The 15,922-nt window shown below is 45.1% G+C and overlaps 1 protein-coding gene across 1 annotated transcript in view; it reads right to left on the bottom strand.

Annotated features, from left to right (window-relative positions):
- Positions 1-4,605: 4,605 nt before the first annotated feature.
- LOC139381011 (enoyl-CoA, hydratase/3-hydroxyacyl CoA dehydrogenase) overlaps positions 4,606-15,922 on the bottom strand; it is a 49,007-nt gene continuing 37,690 nt past the window's right edge. Inside the window, exons 6-9 of the mRNA XM_071124240.1 lie at positions 10,583-10,924; positions 7,627-7,829; positions 6,670-7,349; positions 4,606-5,718 (exon numbers count right to left, since the gene is read on the bottom strand). Of these exons, the coding sequence (XP_070980341.1) occupies positions 5,352-5,718; positions 6,670-7,349; positions 7,627-7,829; positions 10,583-10,924 (1,592 nt within the window). The 3' untranslated portion in view covers positions 4,606-5,351. The remainder of the gene's footprint in view (positions 5,719-6,669; positions 7,350-7,626; positions 7,830-10,582; positions 10,925-15,922) is intronic.

Here is a 15,922-nt window from a genome sequence, read left to right as displayed (position 1 = left end):
GTAGAAACTAGGGCCTGTAGGACCTGCCTTGTTGATAGTGCTGTTAAGAAGGTAGAAACTAGGACCTGCCTTGTTGATAGTGTTGTTAAGAAGGTAGAAACTAGGACCTGCCTTGTTGATAGTGTTGTTAAGAAGGTAGAAACTAGGACCTGCCTTGTTGATAGTGTTGTTAAGAAGGTAGAAACTAGGGCCTGTAGGACCTGCCTTGTTGATAGTGCTGTTAAGAAGGTAGAAACTAGGGCCTGTAGGACCTGCCTTGTTGATAGTGCTGTTAAGAAGGTAGAAACTAGGACCTGCCTTGTTGATAGTGTTGTTAAGAAGGTAGAAACTAGGACCTGCCTTGTTGATAGTGTTGTTAAGAAGGTAGAAACTAGGACCTGCCTTGTTGATAGTGTTGTTAAGAAGGTAGAAACTAGGGCCTGTAGGACCTGCCTTGTTGATAGTGCTGTTAAGAAGGTAGAAACTAGGACCTGCCTTGTTGATAGTGTTGTTGGAGAGGCTTCCATTAAAGAACACCCTGTTACACGGATAACTCTCAAACAACATTATAGCAGGTAACTCTTTATCCACATTATAGCAGGTAACTCTTTATCCACATTATAGCAGGTAACTCTTTATCCACATTATAGCAGGTAACTCATTATCCACATTATAGCAGGTAACTCTTTATCCACATTATAGCAGGGGGGGGTAAAGCCATAACACACATTTTTCCAGAAGAAGATTCTTATCTATAATGTCAAAAGTCACAATGAAGTCTAACAAAACAGCTCCCACTATCTTTTTATCAATTTCTCTCAACAGTCATTTGTGTAACGTCCTTCCCTATAAGAGTGCTGAAAATGTGTTGTTAATTTGTTTACTGTGAAATAACATTGTTATTGGTCAAACACAATTGTTTCCAGAGGTTTACTAAGGGTTGCTAACAGGCCGATTGGTCGGCTGTTTGAGCCAGTGAAGGGGGCTTTACTATTCTTGGATAGTGGAATGACTTTACTTTCCTCCAGGCCTGAGGGCACACACTCTCTAGTTCAATTGAAAATATGGCAAATAGGAGTGGGAATATGGTCCTCTATCATCCTCATTAATTTTCCATCCAAGATGTCAGACCCAGGTGGCTTGTCATTCACGATAGACATACATTTTTTCCCCTCTTCCACAATAAAACTCACTTTACGGAATTTAAAACGACTTGTCTTTCATAATTTGGTTAGTTATGCATGGATGTGTAGGTTCATAATTTGGCTAAGTTTGTTAATCGTGCCAATGAAAAAACGAAGTAAAAGTAGTTATCAGGGGTTTTGTGACAAACAAAAAGATGTTGCATAAAGCTAACTTCATTATTCCATTAATTAAGTTATCTTATCGTATCTTATCTTATCTTCAATGCATCAGGGATCGCATAACCAGACGTTTCGGCTTTACAGCCTTCTTCAGTGTGAAGGTACAATTTTCTTTAATTCAAAACAGCATTTGTTAAGAACACCTGATGAGCAGCAGGTGCTTCTAATCAGGGTTGCCACTCATCAGCCAATCAGGGCCCCTCTGGTCTACCTGTAAACCAATTAGTCTCTTTTGATTGTGTGATGAATGAGCCGTCTGATTCAATGAATGGAGCAGAGTTGGCCTTTTTCCCCTAAATTAAAGCTTCAGAGCTCTTTACTATCTTTCTTTACAATTTTGTATCTTTGTTTCATAGTGTAGTTCTTTTTTATTCAGTTTAGTTACAAATGGCTGTGCAGTCAGACTTACTTGGCCTCATCTCTCTCAACCATTTTTCAATTCCTCATCAACCCACGGGGATTTAACACATTTTACAGTCATTTTCTGAATGGGTGCTTATTAGTAACTGGAATAACTCATGTCATAAATGTGTCAAATGCAGTATCTGTTTGCTCCTCATTACACACCGCAGACCAGCAGTGTCTGTTTGCTCCTCATCACACACCGCAGACCAGCAGTGTCTGGTTGCTCCTCATTACACACCGCAGACCAGCGGTGTCTGGTTGCTCCTCATCACACACCGCAGACCAGCAGTGTCTGTTTGCTCCTCATCACACACCGCAGACCAGCAGTATCTGTTTGCTCCTCATCACACACCGCAGACCAGCAGTGTCTGTTTCCTCCTCATTACACACCGCAGACCAGCAGTGTCTGGTTGCTCCTCATTACACACCGCAGACCAGCAGTATCTGTTTGCTCCTCATTACACACCACAGACCAGCAGTGTCTGTTTCCTCCTCATTACACACCGCAGACCAGCAGTGTCTGGTTGCTCCTCATTACACACCGCAGACCAGCAGTGTCTGGTTGCTCCTCATTACACACCACAGACCAGCAGTGTCTGGTTGCTCCTCATTACACACCGCAGACCAGCAGTGTCTGGTTGCTCCTCATTACACACCGCAGACCAGCAGTGTCTGGTTGCTCCTCATTACACACCGCAGACCAGCAGTGTCTGGTTGCTCCTCATTACACACCACAGACCAGCAGTGTCTGGTTGCTCCTCATTACACACCACAGACCAGCAGTGTCTGGTTGCTCCTCATTACACACCGCAGACCAGCAGTGTCTGGTTGCTCCTCATTACACACCGCAGACCAGCAGTGTCTGGTTGCTCCTCATTACACACCACAGACCAGCAGTGTCTGGTTGCTCCTCATTACACACCACAGACCAGCAGTGTCTGGTTGCTCCTCATTACACACCGCAGAAATTCAAATATTCTTTACATCAACAACATAGGAAATCACTATAAAACGATTTGTATGACCTCTTCTACACTGTATTAGGCCCAGCCTGACCTCTTATACACTGTATTAGGCCCAGCCTGACCTCTTATACACTGTATTAGGCCCAGCCTGACCTCTTCTACACTGTATTAGGCCCAGCCTGACCTCTTCTACACTGTATTAGGCCCAGCCTTTGGAACGTTGGTTTTCCTCGACATGGCTACTATATTATGATCATTACATCCCTTGGATATGAATGATCCTTTAGAGCAGATGCAGACAGCATTAGTAAAGATGTGATCAATACATGTTGATGATGTCATTCCTGTGCTGTTTGTAAATACCCTGGTAGTTGACTGATAACCTGAACCAGGTTACAGGCTCTGGTTACAGTTTGAAGCTTTTTCTTGATGAGAGCCAGTCAGTATTTAAATCACCCAGAAAATAAACATCTCTGTTTAAATCACATACATTATCATTCATTTCACAAGTGTTATCCAGAGAATGACTGTTAGCACTTGGTGGTCTATTTAACATTAAGTAGTAGAAGCTTTATTTGCGTTTAACCTGTAGTTATCGTCTCTCTTCAAAAGTTTAAGATCACATTCTTGCTTAAGCATTCAGACATTTTATTTTTCTTCTTTACTTTGTAAACATTCTATACTTTAAAAGCATCCAGATTATATTTCGGGTGCTGGCTTTTCTCTGTACTAAGTATTCAGACCCTTTACTCAGTACTTTGTTGAAGCACATTTGGCAGCGATTACAGTCTCAAATCTTCCTGGGTATGATGCTACAAGCTTGGCACACCTGTATTTGGGGAGTTTCTCCCATTCTTCTCTGCAGATCCTCTCAATCTCTGTCAGGTTGGATGGGGAGCGTCGCTGCACAGCTATTTTCAGGTCTCTCCAGAGATGTTCGATCGAGTTCAAGTTCGGGCTCTGGCTGGGCCAGTCAAAGACATTCAGAGACTAGTCCCGAAGCTCTGGCTGGCCCAGTCAAGGATGGCGCACAATTGGCCCAGCGTCGTCCGGGTTAGGGCTTGGTAGGCAGTCATTGTAAATAAGAATTTGTTCTTAACTGACTTGGCTAGTTAAATAAAAAAAGTACATTCAGAGACTTGTCCCGAAAACTTTCCTGCGTTGTCTTGGCTGTGTGCTTAGGGTCGTTGTCCTGTTGTCCTTTATCCCACTCTGAGGTCCTGGGAGCACTGGAGCAGGTTTTCATCAAGGAGCTGTCAGAGTGACCATCAGGTTCTTGGTCACCTCCCTGACTAAAGCCCTTCTTCCCCGATTGCTCAATTTGACCGGGCTGCCAGCTCTAGGAAGAGTCTTGGTGGTTCCAAACTTGTTCCATTTAGGAACGATGGAGGCCACTGTGTTCTTGGGGACCTTCAATACTGCAGAACCCTTCTCTATATCTGTGCCTCGACACAATCCTGCCTTGGATCTCTGGACTATTCCTTCTACCTCATGGCTTGGTTTTTGTTCTGACATACACTGTCAACTGGGGGACCTTTATATAGACAGGTGTGCGCCTATCCAAATCATGTCCAATCGATTGCATACATTTAGAGTCTCATAGCAAAGGGTCTGAATACTTGTTTTTTTATTAATACATTTGCAAAGATTTCTAAAAACCTGTTTTTGCTTTGTCAGATGTTTTATTTAATTCATTTTAGAATAAGGCTGTGATGTTACAAAATGTGTGAAAAGTCAAGGGGTCTGAATACTTTCTGAATGTACTGTATGTCTACATTTGGAATGGCATATGTTTTGCATTTATTCATAAATGTTAATTCCCTTAACATCTGGTTTTCATAACCCACGGAAACAATCTACATAAAAAACACCTAATAGCAACAAACCATAAGTAGAAGTGAAGGGATTCATTCAAACCAGCCATAGCAATGTTTTTATTTACAATATTCATCCCACACACTTCTAATTCTGTAAAGTGAAAGCATACCTGTTGGGGGACCCTGGTAGTAGTTGTAGGTTTTTACACAGTGCCTAAGACCAGTCTGTGAGTTCATTTGACCATTGGAAAAAGAGCAAACACAGGTTTTGATTGAATTGAGCCAGCGATCAGGCTGGTTCTCCACGGCTAAGAGATATAGGCCTGGTTGCAGATTCAGTCTGCATCAGGACCTCTCTCCACCCCGGTAAAGGCAGAATAATGCCTGGTTAATTAATTTTGACAGGAGGGTGAATGAAATGCCAACAGCCAAAGGCTAAACCCCACTGACATGTGGAGAACACTATTAAGTTATGAGTGAGTATGACTTGTCAGAATACCCAGTTCTCTGTTCAGCTAAATCTAGTCAAATATTAAGCCAACTTACCCCAACATAAAACAAAACCAACCCTCCATAAATGTGTCAGTGGGTATTATTTTTGAAAGCATGAGAAAATGTATTACAGAAAATGTATTTATTACAGTAGATCACATTTCCTAAGATACTTGTCACACATGCTGATGGTGGGGAAGGCACTGATACCTGAGAAATCACCCTAGAAATCACCCTAGAAATCCCCCTAGAAATCCCTGGGCGTATCTCTAATGTGAGACTTTATTATTAAATCACAGGGTTGCATTGACAGGTGAGACTGGGGCATCTCAGAGCTGACTGTGGACTCTTTCTTTGTTGATGAACTCTCTCCACTTCTGGACCGGAGGACTTCCCACTGCGACCAGCCTCCGCAGCAGCGTACTGGGCTTCAGATGAGGCACGTCAGGGTGGTTGTGGTGGTGGTGCTGCAGCCTCTCCAGGATCCTGCCCAATCCCACCTGGCCTGCATGGAACATGGGTCCCCCGTGGTGCCGGGGCCAGCCGTACCCAAACACATAGATGGCGTCGATGTCTTCCGGCCCGGCGGCCATGGCATCCTGCAGGATGTTGAAGCCTTCATTGATCAGAGCGTAGAGACAGCGTTCTAGGATCTCCTCCGGGGCGATGCTTCGGGCCACCAGGCCGTGCTCCGCCCTGTATCAATCGATTGATTGATTAATTGACTGATTGACGGACAATCTATCCATCTACCCACCCACCCATACATACCAACCAACCAGGCAGCTAGCCTAGCAATTAAGATCGTTCGGCCAGTACCCGAAAGGTCGCTGATTCGAATCCCTGAGCTGACAAGGTGAAAAAACTCTGTTTATGTGCCCTTGAGCAAGGCACTTAACCCTAATAGCTCCTGTAAGTCTCTCAGGAGAACAGCGTCTGTTAAATGACTAACGTGTAAATATAAATGTTAGTCTCTCAGGAGAACAGCGTCTGTTAAATGACTAACATGTAAATATACATGTTAGTCTCTCAGGAGAACAGCGTCTGTTAAATGACTAACATGTAAATATAAATGTTAGTCTCTCAGGAGAACAGCGTCTGTTAAATGACTAACCTGTAAATATACATGTTAGTCTCTCAGGAGAACAGCGTCTGTTAAATGACTAACGTGTAAATATAAATGTTAGTCTCTCAGGAGAACAGCGTCTGTTAAATGACTAACCTGTAAATATACATGTTAGTCTCTCAGGAGAACAGCGTCTGTTAAATGACTAACGTGTAAATATAAATGTTAGTCTCTCAGGAGAACAGCGTCTGTTAAATGACTAACGTGTAAATATAAATGTTAGTCTCTCAGGAGAACAGCGTCTGTTAAATGACTAACGTGTAAATATAAATGTTAGTCTCTCAGGAGAACAGCGTCTGTTAAATGACTAACATGTAAATATAAATGTTAGTCTCTCAGGAGAACAGCGTCTGTTAAATGACTAACATGTAAATATAAATGCTGTTCTCCAGAGAGACTAACGTCTGTTAAATGACTAACATGTACATATATAGCCATCCATTCATTCGTCAGTCATATTTATTTTATAAAGCCCTTTTAACACCAGCAGTTACACAGATTTAAAATCATTGCAGATTTACCTGTAAGCCTCCAGGAAGATGTGCACCCAGGGGTCGGACCGCGCCACCCTGCCTCCAGGCCCGTCATACTGGTACCATCCCCTCCCCGTCTTCTGGCCCAGCCGGCCTGCCTCACACACCTGGTCAGGTAGCGGGCTGTACCGTCGGCCCTGGCGTGTCCTGGTTGACTCCACCCCTGGCCCTGTAAGCCCCGCCTCCTTCCTGATCCTCCAGCCCACATCCAGCCCTGATAGGTCAGACATCCGGAACACGCCCATGGGGAATCCAAACTCCTCCAGCGCCTCGTCTACCTGCTGGGGCGTGGCTCCTTCCTCCAACAGGAAGTTGGCCTGTTCCAGGTATGGCTTCAACATCCGGTTACCCACAAACCCCGGACAGTTGCCCACGGCGACGCTGACTTTCCCCATCCTCTTGCCCAGCTGCATTGCCGTGGCGACTGCCTCCGGAGATGACCGTGGACCATACACCACCTCCAGCAGCTTCATGACGTGGGCCGGAGCAAAGAAGTGCATCCCCACCACCAGGCCAGGGCTCTGGGTGACGGCAGCTAGCTGGTCGATGTCCAAGCCAGAGGTGTTGGAGCAGAGCAGGGTCCCAGGTCTACACACAGAGGTCAGATGCCTAAACACCTGCAGCTTCAGGGACATGTCCTCAAACACCGCCTCGATCACCAACTCCACCTGAATGATTGATTGAGTTCATATAAAAATATACAGACAGTACATGCATCTAGGATTACACAATACACTATTTTGGTACCTTATAATACATGATATAATTACAATACACAATATAATTACAATACACGATATAATTACAATACACAATATAATTACAATACACAATATAATTACAATACACGATAATTGCAATACACGATAATTAAAATACACAATATAATTATAATACACAATAATTACAATACATCATAAAATTCAGAAACAAAACTAGTTGTACCTCACTAACGTCCTGCAAGTTAGAGCTGAAGGAGATAACCCCTGGGGGTGTGGCCAAGCTTCGTCGCCCCGCCTCTCTCTGCAGCATCGCCGGAACTGCCTGACTGGCCTCTGCCAGCTGCTTCTCTTGGGTCTCCACGGCAACCACAGAGATGCCCGTCAGAGCCAGTGCCACAACGATGCCACGCCCCATGGTACCCAGACCTGGAGACAAACAACACCAAGGACACGAGGACTTACAGAGCCTTCAAAGTATTCACGCCCCTGGAGGTTTTCCACATTTTGCCTGAATTTAAAATGGATTTAAATTGAGATTTGTCATCACTGTCCGACACACAATACCCCATAATGACATCACAATACCCCATAATGACATCACAATACCCCATAATGTCAAGATGGAATTATGTTTTTAGAAATGTTTACAAATAAATCAAACAAATTAAGCCTAAATGTCTTGAGTCAATAAGTAAGTATTCAACCCCTTTGTTTTGGCAAGTTCAGGAGCACATAATGAGTGTCATGGACTCACTGTGTGTGTAATAATAGTGTTTAATATGATTTCTGAATGACTACCTCATCTCTGTACCCCACACATATAATTATCTGGAAGGTCCCTCATCTCTGTACCCCACACATATAATTATCAGGAAGGTCCCTCATCTCTCTACCCCACACATACAATTATCTGGAAGGTCCCTCATCTCTCTACCCCACACATACAATTATCTGGAAGGTCCCTCATCTCTCTACCCCACACATACAATTATCTGGAAGGTCCCTCATCTCTCTACCCCACACATACAATTATCTGGAAGGTCCCTCAGTCCAGTAGTGAATTTCAAACACAGATTCAACCACAAAGACCAGGGATGTTTTCCAAGGCCTCACAAAGAAGGGCTCCTATTGGTAGATGGGTAAATATAACAAATAAAAAGCAGACCTTGAATATCCCTTTGAGCATGGTGCAGCTTTAATTACACTTCGGATGGTGTATATCTACACCCAGTCACTACAAAGACACAGGCGTCCTTCCTAACTCAGTTGAAGGAGAGGAATGAAACCGCTCAGGATTTTCGCCTTGAGGCCAATGGTGACTTTAAAACAGTTACAGAGTTTAATGGCTTTGATGGGAGGAAACTGAGGATGGATCAACAACATGGTAGTTACTCCACAATACCAACCTAAATGACAGAGTGAAAAGAAGGAAGTCTGTACAGAATAAAAATATTCCAAAACATGCCTCCTGTTTGCAACAAGGAACTAAAGTAATACTGCAAACAATGTGGCAAAGCAATGAACTTTTTCTCCTGAATACAAAGTGGTATGTTTGGGGCAAATACAACACAACACATTACTGAGTACCACTCTCCAACACAACACATTACTGAGTACCACTCTCCAACACAACACATTACTGAGTACCACTCTCCAATCCAACACATTACTGAGTACCACTCTCCAATACAACACATTACTGAGTACCACTCTCCAACACAACACATTACTGAGTACCACTCTCCAACACAACACATTACTGAGTACCACTCTCCAACACAACACATTACTGAGTACCACTCTCCAACACAACACATTACTGAGTACCACTCTTCATATATGACTTGTTTCAGGATGTGATTTTTCTCCTGAATACAAAGTGGTATGTTTGGGGCAAATACAACACAACACATTACTGAGTACCACTCTCCAATACAACACATTACTGAGTACCACTCTCCAACACAACACATTACTGAGTACCACTCTCCAATACAACACATTACTGAGTACCACTCTCCAACACAACACATTACTGAGTACCACTCTCCAACACAACACATTACTGAGTACCATTCTCCAATACAACACATTACTGAGTACCACTCTCCAATACAACACATTACTGAGTACCACTCTCCAATACAACACATTACTGAGTACCACTCTCCAATACAACACATTACTGAGTACCACTCTCCAATACAACACATTACTGAGTACCACTCTCCAACACAACACATTACTGAGTACCACTCTCCAATACAACACATTACTGAGTACCACTCTCCAATACAACACATTACTGAGTACCACTCTCCAATACAACACATTACTGAGTACCACTCTCCAACACAACACATTACTGAGTACCACTCTCCAACACAACACATTACTGAGTACCACTCTCCAACACAACACATTACTGAGTACCACTCTCCAACACAACACATTACTGAGTACCACTCTCCAACACAACACATTACTGACTTGTTTCAGGATGTGTCGCATGCCACTACTTTACAGGAGAGGCATTTTAACGTAAAAAATGTGTTTTATATCAAAATGCTATTTTTGGCAGAAAAGCCTTCTGGAACATGTGAACCTTCATGTGTCTTAATAACAGACTTGACTGCCATCTGTAAATACCAATAAAAGTGTTCCATTACGAGCATAGCTGGTTTAGCCACAGAAAAAGACAGGAACCTTTCCGCTAGCCATGATTGGCTGAGATAATGGATGGGCTGAACATGCAGAGAGATGAGTTTGGATTGGTCTGCCATGTATCTTCTGTCTATAACATGAGGTGCTCAGTATGTGTAGGTAATCCTTCATAAACCGGATATTTTGAAAGATATCACGAAGAACTGCACAAATGTTGCTAATGTTTTCAACTTTCTGGAGGACTGAGTTTGAAATCAGTGGAATGCCCGGTGGAAGCAGAGTATGATAGCTAAGGAGCTGGAGAAAATTCTGGCGATTGATTGCAAAATAATGAGGAGGGAGTCGAAAAGAGAACACACAGAAGAAGACTGTTGTATAAAACACCTGTATCCTGATTACATCTTCAAACTAAGAACAGAGAGGGAGAAGTGTTCATCCATGTATTAACAAACCTTAAGTCTTGAAACCCTGGATTTAAGAGTAGACTTCAGTGAAATAGAGGTTACCCCTCTCACCAATAACAGCAGCTTTGCTGATGGTCCTGGCAGCGCTGTTGTCCCAGCTCGCCCCACTAGGCAGACTCCACTTCCCCACCACCCTCTGGGAGAAGAAGGCATACTGCAGAGCTCGGGCCTGACCACTGTTGAACAGGGTGGTCAGCAGGTCCCTCTCCTTCTCCATACCCTGGGTGTAAGGTAGGGAGGCAGCCGCCATCAGAGCCTGAACACAGGCCACCGGAGCCAGGGCACCTCGGGAGCGCTGCCGGACCTTGACCATGGCTTTGTCCAAGAGGGAGTCAACGTCTGGGGGGCAGGGGCAGGGCAGGGTGCTCAGACGACGGGAGTCCAGGGGCTGGCCTGAAACACACACAGATGAGATGGACTGAAAACACACACAGATGAGATGGACTGAAAACACAGAAAGATGAGATGGACTGAAAACACACACAGATGAGATGGACTGAAAACACAGACAGATGAGATGGACTGACAACACACATATGAGATGGACTGAAAACATACACAGAGGATATGGACTGAAAACACAGACAGATGAGATGGACTGAAAACACACAGATGAGATGGACTGAAAACACACAGTTGAGATGGACTGAAAACACACACAGACAGATGAGATGGACTGAAACGGACAGATCAGATTCCAAACCCTGACTAAGTTTCAACCATACAGTTTGAAGCTTTAGGCATTAACAAAGATAAAGTAATGTCCTTCAGATATCCATATATAGCATTCACCCTAAACTCTACTGGTTCCCACTCAGTAGCACTGAGGGGCATTCACCCTAAACTCTACTGGTTCCCACTCAGTAGCACTGAGGAGCATTCACCCTAAACTCTACTGATTCCCACTCAGTAGCACTGAGGAGCATTCACCCTAAACTCTACTGATTCCCACTCAGCTACAGCACTGAGGAGCATTCACCCTAAACTCTACTGATTCCCACTCAGTAGCACTGAGGAGCATTCACCCTAAACTCTACTGATTCCCACTCAGTAGCACTGAGGAGCATTCACCCTAAACTCTACTGATTCCCACTCAGTAGCACTGAGGAGCATTCACCCTAAACTCTACTGATTCCCACTCAGTAGCACTGAGGAGCATTCACCCTAAACTCTACTGGTTCCCACTCAGTAGCACTGAGGAGCATTCACCCTAAACTCTACTGATTCCCACTCAGCTACAGCACTGAGGAGCATTCACCCTAAACTCTACTGATTCCCACTCAGCTACAGCACTGAGGAGCATTCACCCTAAACTCTACTGATTCCCACTCAGTAGCACTGAGGAGCATTCACCCTAAACTCTACTGATTCCCACTCAGCTACAGCATTGAGGAGCATTCACCCTAAACTCTACTGATTCCCACTCAGTAGCACTGAGGAGCATTCACCCTAAACTCTACTGATTCCCACTCAGTAGCACTGAGGAGCATTCACCCTAAACTCTACTGATTCCCACTCAGTAGCACTGAGGAGCATTCACCCTAAACTCTACTGATTCCCACTCAGTAGCACTGAGGAGCATTCACCCTAAACTCTACTGATTCCCACTCAGTAGCACTGAGGAGCATTCACCCTCAACTCTACTGATTCCCACTCAGTAGCACTGAGGAGCATTCACCCTAAACTCTACTGATTCCAACTCAGCTACAGCACTGATGAGCATTCACCCTAAACTCTACTGATTCCCACTCAGTAGCACTGAGGAGCATTCACCCTCAACTCTACTGATTCCCACTCAGCTACAGCACTGAGGAGCATTCACCCTAAACTCTACTGATTCCCACTCAGCTACAGCACTGAGGAGCATTCACCCTAAACTCTACTGATTCCCACTCAGTAGCACTGAGGAGCATTCACCCTAAACTCTACTGATTCCCACTCAGCTACAGCATTGAGGAGCATTCACCCTAAACTCTACTGATTCCCACTCAGTAGCACTGAGGAGCATTCACCCTAAACTCTACTGATTCCCACTCAGTAGCACTGAGGAGCATTCACCCTAAACTCTACTGATTCCCACTCAGTAGCACTGAGGAGCATTCACCCTAAACTCTACTGATTCCCACTCAGTAGCACTGAGGAGCATTCACCCTAAACTCTACTGATTCCCACTCAGTAGCACTGAGGAGCATTCACCCTCAACTCTACTGATTCCCACTCAGTAGCACTGAGGAGCATTCACCCTAAACTCTACTGATTCCAACTCAGCTACAGCACTGATGAGCATTCACCCTAAACTCTACTGATTCCCACTCAGTAGCACTGAGGAGCATTCACCCTAAACTCTACTGATTCCCACTCAGTAGCACTGAGGAGCATTCACCCTAAACTCTACTGATTCCCGCTCAGTAGCTCTGATGAGCATTCACCCTAAACTCTACTGATTCCCACTCAGTAGCACTGAGGAGCATTCACCCTAAATTCTACTGATTCCCACTCAGCTACAGCACTGAGGAGCATTCACCCTAAACCCTACTGATTCCCGCTCAGTAGCTCTGAGGAGCATTCACGCTAAACTCTACTGATTCCCACTCAGTAGCACTGACGAGCATTCACCCTCAACTCTACTGATTCCCACTCAGTAGCACTGAGGAGCATTCACCCTCAACTCTACTGAATCCCACTCAGTAGCACTGATGAGCATTCACCCTAAACTCTACTGATTCCCACTCAGCTACAGCACTGAGGAGCATTCACCCTCAACTCTACTGATTCCCACTCAGTAGCACTGAGGAGCATTCACCCTAAACTCTACTGATTCCCACTCAGCTACAGCACTGAGGAGCATTCAACCTAAACCCTACTGATTCCCGCTCAGTAGCACTGAGGAGCATTCACCCTAAACTCTACTGATTCCCACTCAGTAGCACTGAGGAGCATTCACCCTAAACTCTACTGATTCCCACTCAGCTACAGCACTGAGGAGCATTCACCCTAAACTCTACTGATTCCCACCCAGTAGCTCTGAGGAGCATTCACCCTAAACTCTACTGATTCCCACTCAGTAGCACTGAGGAGCATTCACCCTAAACTCTACTGATTCCCACTCAGTAGCACTGAGGAGCATTCACCCTAAACTCTACTGATTCCCACTCAGTAGCACTGAGGAGCATTCACCCTAAACTCTACTGATTCCCACTCAGTAGCTCTGAGGAGCATTCACCCTAAACTCTACTGATTCCCACCCAGTAGCTCTGAGGAGCATTCACCCTAAACTCTACTGATTCCCACTCAGTAGCACCGAGGAGCATTCACCCTAAACTCTACTGATTCCCACTCAGTAGCACTGAGGAGCATTCACCCTAAACTGTACTGATTCCCACTCAGCTACAGCACTGAGGAGCATTCACCCTAAACTCTACTGATTCCCACTCAGTAGCTCTGAGGAGAATTCACGCTAAACTCTACTGATTCCCACTCAGTAGCATTGAGGAGCATTCACGCTAAACTCTACTGATTCCCACTCAGTAGCACTGAGGAGCATTCACCCTAAACTCTACTGATTCCCACTCAGTAGCTCTGAGGAGCATTCACCCTAAACTCTACTGATTCCCACCCAGTAGCTCTGAGGAGCATTCACCCTAAACTCTACTGATTCCCACTCAGTAGCACCGAGGAGCATTCACCCTAAACTCTACTGATTCCCACTCAGTAGCACTGAGGAGCATTCACCCTCAACTCTACTGATTCCCACTCAGTAGCACTGAGGAGCATTCACCCTCAACTCTACTGATTCTCACTCAGCTACAGCACTGAGGAGCATTCACCCTAAACCCTACTGATTCCCACTCAGTAGCACTGAGGAGCATTCACCCTAAACTCTACTGATTCCCACTCAGTAGCACTGAGGAGCATTCACCCTAAACTCTACTGATTCCCACTCAGCTACAGCACTGAGGAGCATTCACCCTAAACTCTACTGATTCCCACCCAGTAGCTCTGAGGAGCATTCGCCCTAAACTCTACCGATTCCCACTCAGTAGCACTGAGGAGCATTCACCCTAAACTCTACTGATTCCCACTCAGTAGCACTGAGGAGCATTCACCCTAAACTCTACTGATTCCCACTCAGAGGCACTGAGGAGCATTCACCCTAAACTCTACTGATTCCCACTCAGTAGCACTGAGGAGCATTCACCCTCAACTCTACTGATTCCCACTCAGTAGCACTGAGGAGCATTCACCCTCAACTCTACTGATTCCCACTCAGTAGCACTGAGGAGCATTCACCCTAAACTCTACTGATTCCCACTCAGTAGCACTGAGGAGCATTAACACTAAACTCTACTGATTCCCACTCACTAGCACTGAGGAGCATTCACCCTAAACTCTACTGATTCCCACTCAGTAGCACTGAGGAGCATTCACCCTAAACACTACTGATTCCCACTCAGCTACAGCACTGAGGAGCATTCACCCTAAACCCTACTGATTCCCGCTCAGTAGCACTGAGGAGCATTCACCCTAAACTCTACTGATTCCCACTCAGTAGCACTGAGGAGCATTCACCCTAAATTCTACTGATTCCCACTCAGCTACAGCACTGATGAGCATTCACCCCAAACTCTACTGATTCCCACTCAGCTACAGCACTGAGGAGCATTCACCCTAAACCCTACTGATTCCCGCTCAGTAGCATTGAGGAGCATTCACCCTAAACTCTACTGATTCCCACTCAGTAGCACTGAGGAGCATTCACCCTAAACTCTACTGATTCCCACTCAGCTACAGCACTGAGGAGCATTCACCCTAAACTCTACTGATTCCCACCCAGTAGCTCTGAGGAGCATTCACCCTAAACTCTACTGATTCCCACCCAGTAGCTCTGAGGAGCATTCACACTAAACTCTACTGATTCCCACTCAGTAGCACTGAGGAGCATTCACCCTAAACTCTACTGATTCCCACTCAGTAGCACTGAGGAGCATTCACCCTAAACTCTACTGATTCCCACTCAGCTACAGCACTGAGGAGCATTCACCCTAAACTCTACTGATTCCCACTCAGTAGCACTGAGGAGCATTCACCCTAAACTCTACTGATTCCCACTCAGCTACAGCACTGAGGAGCATTCACCCTAAACTCTACTGATTCCCACTCAGTAGCACTGAGGAGCATTCACCCTAAACTCTACTGATTCCCACTCAGTAGCACTGAGGAGCATTCACCCTAAACTCTACTGATTCCCACTCAGTAGCACTGAGGAGCATTCACCCTAAACTCTACTGATTCCCACTCAGTAGCACTGAGGAGCATTCACCCTAAACTCTACTGATTCCCACTCCGTAGCACTGAGGAGCATTCACCCTAAACTCTACTGATTCCCACTCA

This window comes from Oncorhynchus clarkii, chromosome 22 (genome assembly GCF_045791955.1).
Source record: "Oncorhynchus clarkii lewisi isolate Uvic-CL-2024 chromosome 22, UVic_Ocla_1.0, whole genome shotgun sequence".
NCBI classification, from domain to species: domain Eukaryota; kingdom Metazoa; phylum Chordata; class Actinopteri; order Salmoniformes; family Salmonidae; genus Oncorhynchus; species Oncorhynchus clarkii.
Note: the sequence above shows the minus strand (reverse complement) of the source record. Positions and strands in the feature narration are given on the sequence as shown.